The sequence below is a fragment of the Struthio camelus genome, chromosome 7 (assembly GCF_040807025.1).
Source record: "Struthio camelus isolate bStrCam1 chromosome 7, bStrCam1.hap1, whole genome shotgun sequence".
Classification (NCBI taxonomy): Eukaryota; Metazoa; Chordata; class Aves; order Struthioniformes; family Struthionidae; genus Struthio; species Struthio camelus.
Window position 1 is genome coordinate 38,575,591 of NC_090948.1, and position 20,167 is coordinate 38,595,757.

Here is a 20,167-nt window from a genome sequence, read left to right on the forward strand (position 1 = left end):
GGAGGAGGAGAAGGGGGGGCGGCGGCGGTTGCTACTCCAAGATGGCGGACGGGGAGGCTCCGCTCCTCCAGCCCCGCGGCGGCGGCGGCCCCGGCGGCGCGGCCGAGAGCGCCGAGCCCGCTCCCAAACGCCAGCGCCTCGACTCGGAAGACGGCGGCGGCGGGCGGGGAGCGGCAGCCGCCCAGCACCCGGACCGCGGCGCGGGGCCGGCGCCCGCCGCCGCTGTGACGGCGGAGCTGCCCGGCGCGGCGGCGGCGGCCGTGACCGCCGAGCGCGGCGGCGGCGGCGGCAGCGAGGAGGACGGCGGCGGCGGCGGCGGCGAGGCGGCGGCGGCAGGCTGGAGCGGCGCGGACAATAGGGCCGGGCCGCGGGGCCTGGCCCGGGCGGAGCCGCCTCGGCAGCCGCGGCAGCGGGGCCGGGGGGAGGGGGCGGAGGCGGCGCCCGGCGACGACGCGGCGGCGGCGGCCATTGGCTGCAGGCGGGCGCAGTGTTCAAACGGGGCGGCCGCGGCGCCGGCCCCGCAGCCCGGTGAGCAGCGGCGCGGGGCGGGGCGGGGCGGGGCGCGGCTCTCTCGTGCCGTTAGTCGCGGCCGTTGAGCGCCGGCGGGAGCCGGCGGGCGCCTCTGTCTGCCCGGCCTCGGGCCGGTTTGCTCGCGCCCCTCTGGCCGCTCGTGCCGGGCTTCGGGGCAGGAGGCCGGCTCCGCTCGCGTCTCTGACACCTTCTTTCTCTTTCTTTCTTGTTTTTGTTGTCTGGGAGCTGTGTTTTTGGCAGTAAGGAGTTATTGGAAATGAAAAATCCCGAGCCCCGTTTCCTCCTCACGATTGCTGCTGTGATAACGTATTTGCGCTTGTGCTTCTCAGAAGCGTTTGTGAAAGGGACAGGAGCAGCTGTCTCCACCAGCTCTTGCAGTAAACTCTAGTTACAGCCCTGTCTGCGATGTCAGCGGCCGGAGCGCGAAACTGAACTCTCGGCCTCTAAAAACATGTGCTTTGCAGGCATGCTGTTTGGGCAGTATCTGTACGCAAGGACCTTGAATTTTTTTTTTTAAGGTGGTACTTGGGAGAGACTTCTTAAACAGTAAAAGACGTTGCGTTCTGCCAGTAAGGCCTTTACATGCAGTTAAAGATATTTTTCCTTTAAGCTGAGTGAAGCTCTGCAGACAACTTGTGCTGGTGGCGGAGCTGTGCGGAAGGGAACAGGGGCCGCACGGCATGCGTGGACAGCCCCGTTGCTCCAAAACTTCATTGGAGCAGCAGGAGAGTTGAACTAACGATTCCTTTGTAAACGCCTTGGACGAAGCCTTCTTGCTCAAGTTACTCAAATCCTGGGCATGTTCTGCTTTGTATCAGTTACTTCTGGCAAGAATTGCCTTTATTCCTCTGAGGAATCAAATAACTGCACAGGGAGTGTTACAATTTAAACAGTTACTTTAGCCTGGTTATCACAGCATTTCATAAATACAAGATAATGGGTGACCTTTCTGTGATTTGAGTCTTTTAACAATGTAGCTTTGATTCCTTACATGGTAGACATAGGAGGTAGTTTTACTAAAACTTAACACTTCACATTTACTGATGTGTACTAATCACTTGTTTTCTTTCTTCATAATTGCAATTATGAAGAAAAGAGTTATGAAGAAGTGATTAGCACACATCAGTACTAATGCATGATGAGATGGAATGAAAAACTGCTGCAAGTGTCTGGATTAATAATAAGAAATAGTAAGTGCAGAAGAACAAAACAGCAAATATAAAAGTGCAGTTCTGTCCTCTACTCTTTTTCCATTCCAATCAGAATAAAGTATTAATGCAAATGAGGAAAAGGTGAAGAATGTGACAACGCAGTCTCTGAATAAAAAATAGTGTTCTGTGGTGCTCTTTATTTAAGAGTGAAGTAACCTAGCTGAAACACTATTTTGAAGGTTGAAAACTGCTATAAAGATTCTTTGCTTTGGAGAGGATGACTGTAACTTGTCCTCATTTGGTTATGATCTTGGATTTTTCAACAAATTAAGCTACAGTTGCTGTACCTGTTTTCTAACAAATGGAAAGGACAAACCAAAAGTCTTAGTGGGTAATATTCTGATAAGGTGCTGAGGGTGACATTGACGCTTCCCTCTAACCGTTCCGTCAGTGAGCTTAACGTGTGTTGTGAAACAAGTACCCCTTTCCTCTCTGGGCTCCCTAATCTAGACGCACAGTCGAGTTAGATGGAGTTAACTCTGGCTTGCTTAGGCTCAGCCAGCGGCCTTAGCTCTGTGGTGCTCTTAACCAAACCCTGCTGCAAGGTAAAATGGGTGAGTTGAGTTTCATGCAGATGGTTGAAGACAGCACGTTTTCTGTCATAACTGTAACAGGATAAAAGTGTGTACAGTGTGTACAGGCTTTTATCCTGTTTCAGTTATGACAGCAAATGTGGTCAGCTATTGCAGCTCAGCTGACAGATAGCAGCCCAACAAATGTGTGTAACTCAGCTGTATCTGACTGCGTATTTGTGGGTCTTTTTAGTGTTGTGCTCTTAAAATCTAGTTGACGACTGATCTGTAAATGGTGGTGCATTAATTTAACTGTATTCAGTCTCAGAATGAGAGCTGTGTGAAGTGAAGATTGTAGGAGAAAGGAATTACAATTGTCAGACATTTGGAATTGTTTTAAATAAAATACAAAAAACCGTAGTGCCCAGCACTTTATAGAATGAAAAGTCACTAAGGCCAACATCCAGGCCACTGAAGGCCGGTATTAATATAATAAATCCTGCAGTAATTCTAATAATATCTACAAACTTGAGGGGAAAAAAAAAGGTAAATGTAGGATAGAAATTTTGTCTTTAAATAGCAAAGTTGCCTGTCATACTATTTGTAATTCATTGCAAGTCAACTTTAAAAGTGTACCATTTTAGTTTTTGTGATATATTTAAATATGTACCTGTGCCATTTGGCTCAAGCGTTGTAATATGTCCCTGTTGTGCTGTCTTGCAGATAACTTCCTTTTTAGCGATGAAGTCATAGCCAATGGTTTCCATTCCTGTGACAGTGATGATGATGACAGAGCCTCACATGCAAGTTCTAGTGATTGGACTCCAAGACCACGTATAGGTAGAAACTTATATACCGTTCTTCTAGCTTCAGTTTACTTTTGAAGTGTTACTTAATTCTTCCCAGTCTTCAAAGGATTTATTTTGCTGTTGCAGAAGACTTACAGTTACTGCCTTTTCAGCAGCCTGGAATTGCTGACGGTATTCTGTGTGATGTTTAAGGAGATTAAAAGTGCATCTCTCTAAATTTGCTGTATTGTCATTAAAATTGTCAATAGCTTTTTTGTGCAGAAATCCTGCCCTGATCTACGTTAAAAGTAGGCACACAAACTCACTGCATTGAACAGATTTATGGCATATTTCTAACGTATTTACTTAGCATTATTCATACTTGAAGGAACAAGACACGTTCTTATGTGATTTTAGGCACGTGAGTCTGTAGGGCTTACTGGCCTAAGTGCTATATCACTTTGGGAATTATTAGTTGGCCTAGCTATTGCATTTGTGAAGTTAAGCATGGCAGTTGGGAACTCAGTAGAAAACAGTAGATCTTGCCTTGCACAGAGGTGAGACAAGCGCTGATGAGGTGACTGGTGGCTTGTGTGGGGAAGGGGCTCCCAGGTCCTGCTGGGGTTGGAACTTGAGGTCTTGTGTCTTACACGGGCACGATGGTACTGCAGTGATGACTTTGCCACTCTTGATAAGAATAGCAGCAAGAGAACATCTTAAGGCAATGCAGTATTTCACTGTAAATCTGCCCGTATGTTGCTGATCCCATGTTACAGAATGGGTACATGCAGAATCACTGCATGTACCTTTAGGGTAAACATATGTGATGTTTCTTTTCTTTTAGGTGTATTGTAACTAGCCTTAATGGTAGCTGTTTGGATCCTATTTGTTTGTTTAGCTTCTTAAGGCTTACCTTTTTTTTTTTTTTTCCTTCTTCTACCTCTCTATTCCTGAGCGTTTTTGGAAAGATTGATTTGATAGCTTTAGGAAATCCTGCCTGGAATCATGAGGGGTAGAACAACAAAAAATCCAGTTGTTGGTCAGCCCTATTTGTCCATTTAGAGTGGTGTTTTATAACATGATTAGAAGGTACGCATATGTACGTTGTCTCTTCAACTTATTTGTGTATATATCTTACAAAATATTGGAAAAATACAAAGAATGAAGTAATAAAATGGAGATACTTTGTGAAAATAATGTTTCTAAATATGTGATCTTTTAAGAGTCTCCAAGCGTCCTGCGAACTATAATTTTACCTTGATGAACTTTCTAAGAAGTCCGTCATGGGTTAATGTAAAATAATAAAAAAAAAAAAAAAATCCCAGCTGTATTACCACTTCAGAATTTAGAGCAAGACATGCATGGTTTTTGAGAAACAAGCCATTACACTGGATTAATAAAATGAAGTAGCGAGCATTAAAAAATGGAATAGTGAGCATGATCACCTGAACGACTTGAATGTTGATTTCAAATAATTATATGTATGTTTTTTAATTTTCTTTGTTAGGTCCCTACACTTTTGTTCAGCAACATCTCATGTTAGGTACAGACCCACGGACGATTCTGAAAGACCTACTACCAGAAACAATCCCTCCACCTGAACTGGATGACATGACACTGTGGCAAATTGTTATAAACATTCTTTCAGAACCACCGAAAAGAAAAAAACGAAAAGATATTAATACTATTGATGATGCTGTGAAACTTTTACAAGAATGCAAAAAAATAATGGTCTTGACTGGAGCAGGGGTACGTATTGCCACAAAGACAGTGTGAGACTATATAGATAATTGGTTAAATTCTGTTCAGCACTTTACCGCATGCAGGTGATCTGGCTCCAGGAATATTTGTGATCAGATAACTGGTATCAGATGAGACGAGGAGGTACAGCTGTCCACTAGAATGATGTGCACTGCAAGACTGGAATTTAAAACTGGAAATGACAAGATCTCTTCTTTTAAGAAAATAGTCTTAAACATTTAAACTCTTAAACAATTGCTTCATATCTTGCCTAGTATTCGTGCAAAATGATTGCGGAATAAAATCTTATCTACCCGTTTCAGAACACTTTCTAGTCTTTTTTCTTTTGAAACAAAGGTAACGTTTTTTAATGAAATCTCAGTGGATCTCTTACAATATGCTGACTGGGCTAGAAGGAGTAGAAGAATAGGACTCAAAAGAAAAAGAATTATAACAGGACTTTGATTGGATTTCAGTAGACTGAATTCTGCTTTTAAGTTGTGCTGCTCTGCTACAGTAGTAAGATTACTCGCTGTTTTACTAATCAAGACTTTTGAACAGTTGTACATTTTCAGCTTTATATCTACGAACCTGATCGTGGCACAAAAGTCAGTTGTTCATACATGGAGACATATATGGTGACGTTATTCAGAAAAGATGAGTAATCCAAATCAGACCAGTTAGTGAGAAAAGCACTGCTACTTCTATTACCCAATCTTGCTCGTTCTGTAATTGCTATTATACACCTTTTTCTCCTCCTCTTCTCGTAGTATTTTTGGGTAGTCTGGGACAATAAATTATAGTCTTATCCAACACTACAGTGCTTAGCTTAGTTTGTTGATCAAAAAGGTTTTATTCATCAAAAGTAAGAATCTATTCTGTTACTACATTAGCATGTAAAATACCAGCCACTTTGTCCAACCCTGAGTTAGCAGATCAGTGAACGCTTCCTAATTCAAATTTAATGCAACACTATTTTAAATCTTTGTGTACTTGTTACAGAACTTGCAGTACTAAAAGTAAGTTGTGGTGTCCTGTTACTGCCTTTATGGATTGTACCAAGGCTGTTTTTTTTGCTTCGGTTGTCAAACTTGTGTTTCGCTTGCTTGTTACTTGGGAATTGGTCCAAAAAAACCCCCAAAGATGGAAAAATAAATATGGATAACTCAGACTGGTTTTGTTCTTAATATTTGTTAGTAGTCAGAAGTGTGGTTTCACAGATATGTTGTATTGTAGCCATGCTTTATAGCTGAATATGTATAGTTCTGCTTATTTAAGATTGCAAAAATATATTTCAGGTTTCTGTGTCTTGTGGAATACCTGACTTCAGATCAAGAGATGGCATCTATGCGCGCCTTGCTGTAGACTTTCCAGACCTTCCAGATCCTCAAGCAATGTTTGATATAGAATACTTCAGAAAGGATCCCAGGCCGTTTTTTAAGTTTGCAAAGGTATGGTTTTCCAACTGTTCTCATCTTGGACAGTAAAGATAAATAACAGTGATAAGATACCTTAACAGAATAGTTTTATATCTGGTTATAAAAAACATCCTTGTCTTTTTTATATATAAACAAGATGGAAAAATATGTTAATGTATTGAATTTACTTTAATGAGAGGCCTCTTTCAGTGGCATAATGACTTACTGTATGTGTCTTTGTGACACATATATCGCATTCATACCCTTAGTGCTACTTAAACCATTGTATGCAGCCACGTATTAGCCTTACTAGAAATTCAGCCACACTTTATCTTTTTTTTTTTTTTCTTCAGCTTATTGTAACTATTCCTGTTATAAGGTCATTATATACAACCATTCTAGCTGGTGTCTCTAATTTCAGGAAGGATAATAGAAACTGTGGTAATGTAATTATTTGATATAACCTCAATATTTATTCTTAGTTGGTGTTAAGTTCTCCTCTGAAAATGAAGGAATAGGAACGTGAGGAGCTTTTTGCCAGCACATGAGTAATGTCAGAAGCCACGTTCAGATCTGACGTGCAGTGGCATACTGTTCAATGTCATACAACATATTCACATTTTAACGCTGTATTTACAGCTAAGTGGAGGAAAATACTTGTGTACACGAAGAAGTTTGTTCCTGTTTCAGGTTTTTATATAGCTTTCACAAGAATCAGTACAACTTAGAGAATTAAAGCCCTTTTTGTAGGGACTGTGCTCACCTCTTAAAAGAGAGAATGCAGCAGTTTTTAGAAAGATGTTAGTGAAGTTGAATGGTTTAACGGAAGAGGGAGAGCGTATCTCAGAGACAGGAAGGAATTCACATATGCAGAAACAAAAAGTAATTGTATTTAATCTGGAATTTGCTCAGGACAACCTATAAAATCAAAATATTCTGAGAATTACTACAGGGGCAGTAAGGACTTGTGAAAAGCTATCATGATGAAAAGTGTTCTGGTGTCTTCTCCCTTTGCCCACAATTCATACTACTGCCCTAATATTGATCCAAAGATGGGGAAAGAAAAATCAATGTGTTCTGCCTCCTAGCCAGCTATTAACATATTTTGATGCTCTTTAGTGTATTCAGTTTCTTGGGTTTTTTAACATCTAAAGAAAATGCAACTATGAGAAGCCAGTCTATACTCAGGTTTTATCAGAATAGTCCAAGTCCAGCGTGGCTAATATTTTGCTATTGAAATAATTTCTCTCACATCTTCCCTTTCCTATCCTTCAGTTCAGCTAGAAAATTAATTTCTTAATCCATGAAATCTTAAGTTGCTTTAAAGTAAAGTCTGTCTGTCTCTCTTGTTTTTTTTTTTTTTTAATCTTTTTACACTTCTTTCCTTTCTTCTTGGTTTCCCACAATTTCCCTTTCCGATTTATGTGTAAGGTTCTTGGTGGCAGAGCACGTCATACTTCTTCACGAACTAAGACATGTGAACTCTTAGGACCACATAAATATCTCCTAGTAATTGTATCATAGCCCTGTCATAATCTAGGTGATACAACCAAGAGTGATCCCTGATCACTGCTGAAGTTTAAATTTATAGACTTGTTATAGCTTCAGAATTATGAGTAACTTGAAATGTGTGGGGGAAAAAAAAATAATTTCAAAAAGTCTTATTTTGTTAATGACTAAGCTAAATGGTAGCTTCATGAAGGCAGAGCTGTCACAAGGATTAATCAAACTAAGTTCGTTGGTGCACTAGAACTTTTGGTTCAGTTCAGAGTATCAATTGGTGAAAGTAGGCAGCAGCATCCTTATTGCTAGCTTTATCTTGGCTAGCAAATCTTACGCTTTTTCTGAAAAAGCCCAACTTTCCCAGGCGAGACTCCAGCCCAGTTGCGGCTCAGTAGTGAGAAGCAATTGGAGAGTCAGAACAAACATGTTCTGTGCTCATTTACGCTTTCTAATGTACCTCTCAATTCTGTAGGAAATATATCCAGGACAGTTCCAACCATCCCTCTGTCACAAGTTCATAGCTTTGATGGACAAAGAAGGAAAATTGCTTCGCAACTATACACAAAACATAGACACCCTGGAACAAGTTGCAGGAATCCAAAGGATAATTCAGTGTCACGGTTAGTAGTTTTAACGTTTCACTTTTCTTAATTGTATGTGTAGAAATGATGTTTAGTGGTCCATGTGACATACTTTTATTTCTCCAAATAGAATATTCTGCATCTCTCAGAAATGAATGTTCTTCTTTAAAATGTCAACTGTTTAGTAGATAAGATAAAACAATGAGAACTAGAATGACAAGAGAAAAGAAATTACAGAAATTGAGGTTGAGAAACATTTTCTTCAGACGTATCCAGTAAGACCTGTTTGTAGCCTTTGCTCCTTTATATTGTATTATTTCATGAAATGCATAAAACTTTCCTTAATTTGAACTTTCCATTACAGTTTCAGCAAAGTTTAGAGTTCCTTTTAAAGTGTGTCTTGGTATGTTCAATCATGCTTTTTTCTCAAATTCAGCAGGAGAACGAGTGGCAACTTGTGTGCTCAAATCAGTGGGAAGACTAGGGTTTACATAAATATGGGCTAGACTAAGATGTGCATGTTCATGTACCTAAATTCTGCTTACAGAATTGTGTGCTTTATAGCTTGAAAATGCAACCTCTTGGTTTTTAATAATACTTACTATTTTAAAATATTTAATAATAATATTTAATATTAAATATTATTAAATATTACTCTAATTAATTATATATTAACTATATTAATTATATTAGTCATATACTATATATAAACTAATTATATTAATATTTGATATTAATTTAATAATATTTGGAGCGGAAATGTTTTGAGTGGAAACAATTCTTTCAGAAATGATGCTTGATAAATGGTTGTCTTTGTGCCTCAGTGAAGATCCACACCCTGTTTATACCAGCTCAAACTGTAACTGTTGTTTTTTTTATTATTTATTTGGTGCTGTTTTATATTCTTGTATGAGATCATAAAGTGTGTGGGAGTTGAAATCTTTTCATAGTTCCCTGTCACTGTCTGTCAATGAAATGATTTTAGCTGTTATCTGTTCCTTTATTTAGGATATATTAGAATATATTCCACTGAAATCTTAATATATTGTGACACTTCCATTTTTTTCGTATCCCACATAATAAATATTATTATATTATATATATTATCCCACATAATATTATTATTATTAGCTGTTGAATTGAATGTTATCTTGTAGCACCTTCAGTGTCATATGGAGTTCTGTAATTATGATACCAAAATTCAGTGGAATCTCTTATTCAAGCAGTTGCGTGATACGCTTTTCATTCCCACAAACTGGGAACGCTGAGGCTCTATTTTTAAGGAACAGACATAGAAAATGAGTTCTTAAAGTGGAATCTGGATCATTTAGTAGACTTGGCAAACAAATTCCTTAAAGCAGCATTGGCCTGTTTGTGAGACCTGACACAATACTGGTGTCAACATTGATACTGGAACTGCAGATGTTTTCTAGGTTAACAGCAGTAACCCCTGCTCTCAAATTAAGAATATAGAGGGCTGTTCTAGTAAGTTCATTCTCCTAGCAGGGCAGAGAGAACAGCATGTCACAGGGTAAGTGTTTCAAGCAGCTGTAACGCTGACCCTTAAAAGGAAGGAATAATTGGTCCTGCCTGCAACGGACCTGCTACTGAAGGTGCTACCACTCACAGTAATCCTGATCTTTGAAAAAGGCCCACCTTCATCGCAGGGTACCTCCTGGCACTAGTTTAGATTCTGTTACCAAGAGTACTTCACTAGTTGGCATTCCTAAAAGTAGCTTTGTTTTTTTACAAAACTCTAAGAAACACCACTGTTAATTTTGTAAAGAGGAAAGGGAAAGCGATGTTTACCCCTCCTTGTATATGCTTTCACTGGGTGGAGGCACAAGGGGACACAGAATATAATTTGTGGTGTTATGCACATGGTATATCCTGCCTCTAAAACAAGATTTCTGCTAACATCTAGAAGAATTGCCTTTAATACTACGAGTATCTTCCTTTAACTTTACTTTCTGAGTTTTATTATTATTTTTTTTAGCACTGCAATATAACACTCTTTGCATCGTAGCATCTTTGCCAAACAGAGCAAACCTGAACTACTGAAAATCTTCATTTCTATCATGTGGGTTTTTCCCCTCAGGTTCCTTTGCAACAGCTTCCTGCCTGATCTGTAAATACAAAGTTGACTGTGAAGTTGTTCGAGGAGATATTTTCAATCAGGTAAAAATTTACTTTAACTCACAGCGGCTTTCTAATAGGAACTGTTAAATCTTGGATTGCTTTAAAGTTCTATATTTTCTTTTAAAAGGCTATATATTTTTTGTATATATTTCCTAAAAGTGCCTATCTGTATTTTAGCATTTCCTCTAATACTTAAAAGTATACTCAAATACTATACTGCAGAAAAATAGGTAACAGGAATAAAATGGAACAAAGCTCTAGGAGTCCATTTTTATGGCATCTCTGGGAAAAGCAGAGGTTAAGATGGTAAGTAGAAAGTTGGATTTATGCCTAACATATTAGTGTGAACTCGGTCATACCGAGAAAGCATTCTCAAGCCATTTATAACATTGGTTGCTCTTTGAGCCTTTATCTACAGTAAAAATTTGTTTAAATAGTAGCTGGTGCATGGAAAAATTGCTAACTATGGAGCAGCTCCTGTTGAGTAAGGAAGAGGATCAAATGGTACATGAACTGCATCTTATCTTCTAGGACTTCTGAACTATTCTGTATTCTGGACTCCCTGCTTGTGTGTGAAGTGTTCAAGGGCCAAAAGTACTATTTTTACTCCAGTTTTGCTCTAACAGAGTAAAATAACCTTTGTTGTTGTTTGACCCTTTATTGACCCTCTTTGTTGTTCTTCCCTTTCTTTTGAAAGAGCAGAGATGATGACTGCCTGATCAAAATCAGCTTATTCATACAAATGGTCAGGGACTGTTTTAAATGAGAAACATGATGAGATGTAAATCTTTCAAGTGTTAAATTTGAAACAACTTATTAATTATTATTGTTATTATGTTATTGTTGTTATTTTAAAATACTACTTATCTTATAGATGTTTGTTGCTCCTTTACCTCAAAATGATTTTTTTTTTTCCTCCCTTAAACAGCCGTCCCTAAGCATTTTGTAGTTTTCTGGTTTGATTGTTAGTGGTCAGAACTCCTTTTCCTCACGCTTTAATCATTGTACTTTTATCCTTACAGCCAAATTTCTGCCATTGTGCAAGGAAACAGAGACTTTCTCTTAACCGTTTAGGTATTTTAACCACCTTTTTCTTCCCATTCAAATCCAATCAGTAATTCTGGGTTGGTCTCACAAACTGCTGAGGAAAAGCAGTGACGAGTGTGTGTTTGCTCAAGCTTTCTAAAACTCTTAAGAAGTCCCGGGCTCGGCAGTACAGGAAAACAGCCCTGTCAGGTGAGGCCAAAGCTCTGTGCTGGTGCCAGTAGTGGAAGCCTGGGGAGGAGGAAGGGACCAGGAGAAACCTCTAGCGATATTTCTGAAGAATGAGAACAGAGGGGGGTCTTATTCCCAAGACGGAGATTGAAGAAGTCTTTTACACTCAGTCTCTCAGCTGTAATCTTACAGTACACAAGGTGTATCTCTCTAGGACAGGCTTGAACCGTAATATGAATTTTTGATTTTTATACTGCAATATAAATAGGGTTATTGCTGAATATACTTTTGCACAGGAAGAAATAGAGCTATTGAAATAAAATGCATCCTCCTTCCTCTATGCCTCTGAAGAAATTGTTGTAATAGCCGTTATTTTCTTTTTATTCTGTACTCTCCCATTTTCCAACCTAATACTACTCAGGTTTGTTGTTTTCTGTTACCTCCCTAGAATACAGAACTGGGTTCCTTAAAAGAAACTATTTCTGTACTTACTAAACAAATGACTGTACATTTCAACAGCTCTGTTCTCTAACAGGGACCAGCCTTCCCAAAAATGGTTTGGGGGATCTAAGGTCCAACAGAGTCCAGTCTTCCTTTTCTGCTCCCTTCCACTGCTTGAAAGTTCAGTTGTATGTGGCCATGGGTCCTCAGTTTTCCTTAAAAATACCTTTTCTTTGCTCTGGTCCATCCCTGATGGTCTTAATTTTCAGTCTAAGTGCTTCATGAGAAAGTAACTAGCTAGCATCTTATTGTCAGGAATGTCCTTTCAACATGTTATGGACTGAGAACTGCGCAAGATCATCTGTATAGAAAATTGCCAGTTTCTTGCTGCTGCTCTTCATTCTTCTGCCGCTTCCAAGATAAAGCGCATAGTTCTTTCTCTAGTTTGCTGTACACAACCATCTTTCTCGATCAGAAGCAGCAGTTATAAATCATGCAGAACAAACTTCTGAGCAAAACCATTTTTCCTCCAGTTACTTCTGGAAAATATCTTTCTACTTTGTTTCTGACTATTTCAGCTAGCTTCAAGAAATGATGAAAGGTAGTGGGTCTCAGATTTAGGGGAAAAAAAAAGGCCTAAGGAATGGAAAATATGCTCCATTTTTTGGATATTCTTAAACCTGAATAAATCTTTACTTATCTACCTCTGATATACTGGTAACATCAACAGTCAATGAGAAATTCCACTTTTCTTTCGTTAGACAAACACACTGGCAGAGGCGGTGGGGTTTTGGGGGCGTGCTACTTCTGGAGGGAAAGAGGACCCTAGGCAATTGAGTGGCCAATTACTAGCCTTAACTTCTTGGTATCAATTTCAGCTCTTGGAATAGATCTTCCCTCTTACTGACGACCTTTCTGAGGATTAGCAGAGAAGCTGGTGAGTGAAAGACCTGTAGTGTTGAAAACATGTATTTATGGGCCCTTTACAGTGACTCAAATGATTTGGCTGGATAGGGGCATCAGTTGTTCTACAGAAATCCATTAAATCACAAGTCATTTGACTCCCTGTGGGAGATGCTGGAAACAGAGCTACTGCTACTTGGTCTCTTTAAACTGGATCAAAAGTTAGAGGTCTTCATTTCATCTTCCTCCTAATACAGAGCACGTTTCCCTCCTTAAGCCTCCAGTAAGGGCAAAGGCATCACTGACATCAACAGAAGAGACAAAGCAGGGTAGAAAGCTTCAGAAAAGCCTTTTCAGCCGTTTGCATGTTCTCTCTTTCCAATATGTGGTGTTAAAGAGCCAAGGGAAAATCTCAAGGTCATCCTGCCCCTTTTTGGGGAATTCATTAGTTGGTTTCCCTTTAATGGGGGGTTACTAGACACTCTTTAGCTTGGGTATGTCAGGAAGGTTTTCTCCATATCACTTTCTAGTTCTTTTGCCATACTGCTTCTTGGGCATCCCTCCTACAAGGATTTCTTCAAAGAAGGATTAGATTCTTCGTTTAAGACTTGAATTTTGGGAGAGGTGCATTAGTACTATAGAGAAAGGCCTTTTGCTTTTGATGCTTTCTCATACGGAAAGCATCGTCTTTTGTCATACTGCAGACATCCATAAATTGGTTCTCTGATTTAAACTAAGTTCTGTTTTTTTTTTTTTTGTAATGATGTGTACAAGAGGGGGATGTTACGCATTTAAATATGTTTCCATATATTTTCCTATTACAATAGACAGTATACTTGTCTTTACAGCTTTACATAGCACTAATTTACTTGTGATGACTGCTGTAGGACTGCAGCCATGTTTAATGAGAGCTCCTTAGATTTATTCTGGGCTGTCGCACTTTGAGACTACAGCTGAGACGACTTGAACCATTTCGAAAGAAAAATTGCTCAGTAATAATTTAAGTCTTATCTGCGTATACTCACATTACTCACCTTCTTTGCTTTTCTTCTCCCTGAACAAGTCTTAAGACAGGGAAGAGCTGAGAGCTATCCCAAATACTTAAAAACCTTCTGGCTTCAGGAGGAAAGGGAGTCTACTTCCTCACAAACATGCTCATCTGCTTTTTTAGTGAACCAAGCATTCTGCTCTGTTTTTGGAGGACGGAGAAAGTTTAAAATGGAGACCAAACAAAAGTTCTTTCCCATGTTCTTGTTCTGTGTGCTCTTTGTTAGCCAGCTGCTACGGTGCCATGTTGCTTTATGCAGATAACTTGCACGTATCCTTTTAGGGGAGAGGAGAAAGCAGAGAGGTAAAGCTCTGTAACACGCTGTTCGATAGGAAGGGTTTTATATCAAACCCTATAATGGCAACTGACAGTGAAATCTACTTTTTGGTTCTGACTAAAGATGTTTCTATCAGAAGGCAAGTACACATTAGAGTTCGGGTTGGTTGTCAGATAAGGACTGTGGTGTCTTTCCTTTTTGATTTCAAAGAACTCCCTCTTTATTTCTACCTTAGTTTTATTTCTGCGTGCATTTGCTGCAGAATAAGACCAGAATAAGATAAGCCCTTGTCAGTACATCCACAGAGGACCAAAAAGATCAAATACCATTGCAACTCTCCTTGTCTTTTGCCAAAATAAAGTCATTGTGAATTGTTAAAATCTGAGGTTTTCGGCTGGCAGCCACAGCAGTAACGTGAACTGTTGTAACACAGGTCGTTCCTAGATGTCCCAGATGTCCACCTGATGAACCGCTTGCTATCATGAAGCCAGACATAGTGTTCTTTGGAGAGAACTTACCTGAGCAGTTCCATCGTGCCATGAAGTATGACAAAAACGAAGTTGATCTCCTTATTGTTATTGGGTCTTCGCTGAAAGTAAGACCAGTAGCGTTGATTCCAAGTAAGTGACTACCTCTGATAAATTTCTCTTCTAAAAAAATTGATCAAAAATTACAATTCACAGTTAAGTTCTCTAAGAAATGTTTATATCCTGGTTCAGTGAAGAAACTAGGTTAGTCATCTGACTTTCTAAGACAAAATCTGATTGCCTATGTAAAAGTTGAGCTGCAAAGTAGACAAAGTAGAAAATTGAGTGCTTTTTCTAGATTCCCCCCCCCCCCCCCCCCCGGCAGAGTATAGATCTCAAAGTAATGAAACTATAATCTAAAAAACTACTTTGCTGAAACTTGAGTGACTTTGTCATGAGATTCAGTTAACTTCTCAGAGTTACTCGAAAGGTTTAGAAAGGATTCGTCTTTAGAAAGACGGATCTAGTTTTGTTGATGCTACGTTTCAGTACATTAGGTTTCTGAGCCACAGCTTATTTTAAAGTTGGTACTTAATGTTAAATAACGAGCAGTGGGCACTGTATAGCATGTGACCGTCTTGTATCCTTCGCTTTTAAAAGTGATGAGGAAAAACATCTGTACTAATGTACATTATAGAAAAATGTCCTTCAGAAAGGCTGAGAAAAATATCATTGCAGGTGACTTATTTGCCTACTGAATGCAAGACTTGCTGGGACTAAGGAAATGCTGTTCAAATTGAAGCCTGAGAAAGCATGCACTTAACAGCTGCTGCCAACTGGGAACAGAACCATCTCAGTGCCTTTCGTAGTAACGTGCTCTGTGCTATGCAGGAGGTAGAGCCTTGCGTTTAGGCCAATGGGACGTGTGTGGGGACTAGAAAGCTGGGATCCACCACACAAACCATTGTTCTATCCCTGTCTGAGAACTGGGTTTCATTAGTTTGGCATCCAAGGTCACCAAACTGGTGGGTTTTGGAACCCTAAGTATTAGAAGAGGGTTGAGCAACCCTACACCACATAGACTGTATGTACCTGCAAGTATTTTGACCTAATAAAGGGGATGTAATTTACCAGCAATATAATCTTCATGTGGACTTTAAAGTACATGAAATTAATGTGCTATTCATGCCATTTCTCTAAGAGACTGCAGTTTTATTTTTAACAATCTTTTCAGCACTTGACAAAACTTACTAATGGCAGTCAATACTTCTGTGCATACATTTCTTAGTGATAGAGAAGAGGAACCGCTTCATATTGGAAAAAAATGGTGGGAGGAATCAAGGTAGACTACAGTACGCATAGCACCTGCAATTGCTGCTCTGGTTTTAGTAAATTTGAGATTTGCTTAGTTTATTCCCAGTCTGCCTATTTTGGTTTTGTTGCGAATGAATACATAAAGACTGAGAAACCAAACTTTCTAAATAATTTGCTCATAAAAAGTAAAATTTAAGTGGCTCTCTTTCTTTAAATATCTTTTCTGCATGTAGGTTCCATCCCTCATGAAGTGCCTCAAATCTTAATTAATAGGGAACCTTTGCCACATCTACACTTCGACGTGGAGCTTCTTGGAGACTGTGATGTTATTATTAATGAATTATGTCAAAGGCTAGGTAGTGAATATACAAAACTTTGCTACAACTCAGTAAAACTTTCTGAAATAACAGAAAAGCCTCCACGAACACAGAAGGAGCTTGACATGCACTCATCTGAGTTACCACCTACCCCTTTAAACATTTCAGAAGACTCTAGTTCACCAGAAAGAACGACTCCACCAGATACTTCGGTGGTGCCCTCAGAACACCCAGCTGAATGCAAGGTAGAAAACTGTGATCCTGCCTCAGAAACTAAAGCGATCTGCACAGAGGAGAAGCTTCAGGACACGCAGACATCCTCAGAGAGCCCTGGAAATACTACTAGTGAATTAATGAACTCTGAACCAATGAAGGAAAATGGATCCAACAATGGAGAAAATAGAGAAAAAAATGAAATATTGAGGAAGTGCTGGGTAAACAGATCTGCAAAAGAACAGATCAGCAAAAGGCTGGATGGTAAGTGTTAACTCATTTCAGTGTTTTGCATATTTTGACTGGGATGTGGATTCTAGACAAACTTTAAAGCAACAGGTTAGTTGCCCTTAAGGGCATCAGTGTTCTTTTATGGTTACTTCTGTTTAGGCAAGTGTCTACTGAAACTGTAATTCACCACTACATAAATTTTTTATTTGTTTTGGAGAAGGTAGTAGGAAATTTTTTTTGTAATTTGTGATAACCTTTGTAATCAGGGATCGCATGCTCCTTAGAAAGATCAAAATTAAGAGGTTGAAGCTAAGAATCAAAAAAATCAGTATTCCTAACACTTTCAAAAGCATTTTCAGAAAAACTGGTTTGATCCTCAGGTTTTGAGAAGCTGGTCACACTACATCATAATTTAGCATGGCAGCCATCTTGTAGAACTGAATGATGAAGGCACCGTACCAGTTAAAAAGCAAATTGTACAACTGGAACTAGGCACATTTTGAAGGAAACCTTTGCAAAGAAACCCCCAGCTATGCAGTCTATTAACTAACTCATGTATAATATCCCTTTTCACTCATTTTTTCCATGTGATAACTTATAACTGCAACTGTCTAAAACAAAGGCTGTTGTTAAACTTTGTCCAGTACCCTGTGTGGTGGGTTCCAATTCGGTGTTTTAAGTAATGGAAATCTAGCTGTGAATACAATGTGCATCAATGAAAAAAGCAGCTAATTATCAAAGTTAAAATGCTTTCGTTTATGCAAAAGGCAGGTGGGAGAGGGAACGCTTGCTTAGCTTTCCAGTAAAGCACTTGGTATGTACTGTTGCTCATAATGCACTGGAAGAAATGGGTTTCTAATATAATTTGATTTGTCAGTTAAATATTGCTTTTGAAAATACATATATGTAGATACTTTCTAACCAGAAGTCTGCAACATTTTATATGACTCTAATTCACTTTAACTTTTTATTCACTTTTCAAATTGTTTCAGGTACTCAGTATCTGTTTTTACCGCCAAATCGCTATATTTTCCATGGTGCTGAGGTGTACTCGGATTCTGAAGATGATATCATATCTTCTAGCTCTTGTGGCAGTAGTAGTGAAAGTGGCTCATGTCATAGCCAGAGCTTAGATGTGGAAGATGAGAGCGAGATTGAGGAGTTCTACAATGGCATAGAGGATGAGGATGCTCCAGAAAGGGAAGAGGAACATGGATTTGGGGAAGATGGAGTTGAACCAGATGCAGCAGATGAATCAGCTTATATAAACGAAGCCACAGGGACTGATCATCCAACAAGCAACAAGTTGTAAAGTAATCACTGACTGGTTACAGGAACTTTCCACCAGCATTAGGAGCTTTGGCATGTCAGAATGAATGTTTACGTCTGAATTTAGAGCAACAGAACCATAAGGATGTAGTGTTTATAAACAACTAAAACAGATTTTCATGCTTAGTTTTTTACCTTTTTCAATAAAATTCTATTACTGCGCACTCAACACTAACTCTTTTTTTTTTTTTTTTTTTAAAGGTACTAAATAATTGTCACTGTTTGCTTTTAAGTTCATCTGTCTGATCAGGCATCCATGTATATAATACATATTTTTGCTTAATGAATTTCAGCTTATATTATTTTAAAACAGTTTTTTGAAAAAGCCATTGGAATGTTAAACTAATATAAAGGGAACAGCTAATTTAGACCAAAGAATGGTATTTTTACACCTCTTGCTTTGTAACAGTTTGGTTTATTTAAAACCTTATGCTTCTGCTAAACCTTTCATTCTTGCATAGTCTGTCATTAAACACTGGCATTTTCTAAGACCTACTGTGGCAGCTAATTTTTGCTTTAACAGCTACTTTGTATGTTTGAGACATACTTAAATGTGAGTAGATAGTTAAAAATGGAAACAAGATAGTGAGCACTTGAAAAATCCTACTGTGTTTTTGAGACTGATCAAAAAGTGCTGTGAAACTATATCATGCTTAAGTTACTGAGTTTAATACTTCCTGTGGACATGAAGCAATGTTGACATTGGCTCCTTAGCTATTATAATACTGGTATTTTAAACAAAATGGATCCCCTACAGTAGAGGTTTTTCATGTTGTATACAAAATTGGTGCAGCTTGCATAAAAATAGCTTTTGATAAGCTGCCAAGGTTCTGACATGCAAGCTAGGCTGAGTCCAGAATAGTACTGCTAGCAGAGTATGAGAGGGACCCAAAAACCCCCTCTGATGCTACAGAAACAAGAGAAACTCGCTCAAATATCAAAACCCTCTGCTTACACCGTTAAGCAGATAAAGTGCACGTTAATAACCTAACCTGAAAGAACTCTGTTTTGAGGACAGGTCGCAGGTTGGGAGAAGAATTTTCCACCTGCTAGCTCCACCCTGCATATTAAAAGCAAAGCAGCTACTGAAATGACTATGTTGTATCTTCAAGTGCTAGGCTGCCTTAAAACTGGATGGTGCAAGTTTTCAAGAGCAGCTTGTTTCCAAGCCTTTAGAACTATTTTGTAAAATGGCACAGCGCAGTAGTAAACAAAACAACATTTTTCTATAAACCACTTTTTCACCATTGGCCCAAATAAATGAACTCTACAGATGTAGATTATTCATATACTTTGCTTTAATATTTATTACATTTTGGAAGATGTATAGTAGCTGTTCTTTGAACATACATAAGATACAACAGTTTGTTAATAAATATTTAAAGAACAGCCTTCTCTATTCATCTAAAAATGTTGGCATGTTGTCTCATGATCCAAATTTAATACAGCTCTTATTTGGCTATACTAAAGAATGCAATATGTTTAGTTTTCACTTGCATGTCACAATGTATTAGTTTGTGCTATAGGAGATATTTTAAATTGAAATACTTTGTTTTAAATTATTTTTACAGTGAGGATTGTTTTCTGCTCTTTTATATTGTATATAGTGTCTTTTATGTAATCTACTGGCATACGTTTTGTAGAAGACTGTTTAAAATGACTGGCTATCTTCCTGCAACTTTTGAAATACAAAACCAGTGTTTTATACTCGTACACTCTGTTCTAAAGTCTATTAAAATTGTCATTTGATTTCTGGCTTCTGTCAATTTGTATTTAGCTCTTTAAAGCTTAAATTAACAAAAGAGGCCCTAAAAAGTCTAGATAGATCCTAGCTGATGTGAAGTGAAGCATTTTACTTCAGGTATCATGTACTAAACTCTCTTCCATCTGCTACTCTTGCTGGCCCCTTGAGAAATCAAGTCCAAATGAAGCTATCGGCATTGCTTTCACTGAAGTGATCGCTTAACCCACACTGTTAAGTCTCTCTTT

The 20,167-nt window shown here is 38.8% G+C and overlaps 2 protein-coding genes across 3 annotated transcripts in view; one reads left to right on the plus strand and one right to left on the minus strand.

Moving 5' to 3' along the window:
* The first annotated feature begins 21 nt into the window (after positions 1-21).
* Positions 22-19,927, plus strand: SIRT1 (sirtuin 1). Its single transcript, XM_068950863.1, has 9 exons — positions 22-528; positions 2,978-3,094; positions 4,550-4,791; positions 6,081-6,233; positions 8,176-8,323; positions 10,383-10,462; positions 14,741-14,927; positions 16,322-16,882; positions 17,842-19,927. The coding sequence occupies exons 1-9, from the start codon at positions 42-44 to the stop codon at positions 18,159-18,161; spliced, it is 2,295 nt and encodes a 764-aa protein (XP_068806964.1). The 5' UTR covers positions 22-41; the 3' UTR covers positions 18,162-19,927.
* HERC4 (HECT and RLD domain containing E3 ubiquitin protein ligase 4) overlaps positions 4,801-20,167 on the minus strand; it is a 60,089-nt gene continuing 44,722 nt past the window's right edge. Inside the window, exon 27 of one of the 2 annotated variants that reach the window (XM_068950861.1) lies at positions 4,801-4,962. In XM_068950861.1, coding sequence (XP_068806962.1) covers positions 4,940-4,962 — 23 coding nt within the window. In that variant the 3' untranslated portion in view covers positions 4,801-4,939. Of the gene's footprint in view, positions 4,963-14,512; positions 14,897-20,167 lie in introns of those variants that run through there. The other variant, XM_068950862.1, reaches the window with a different exon arrangement.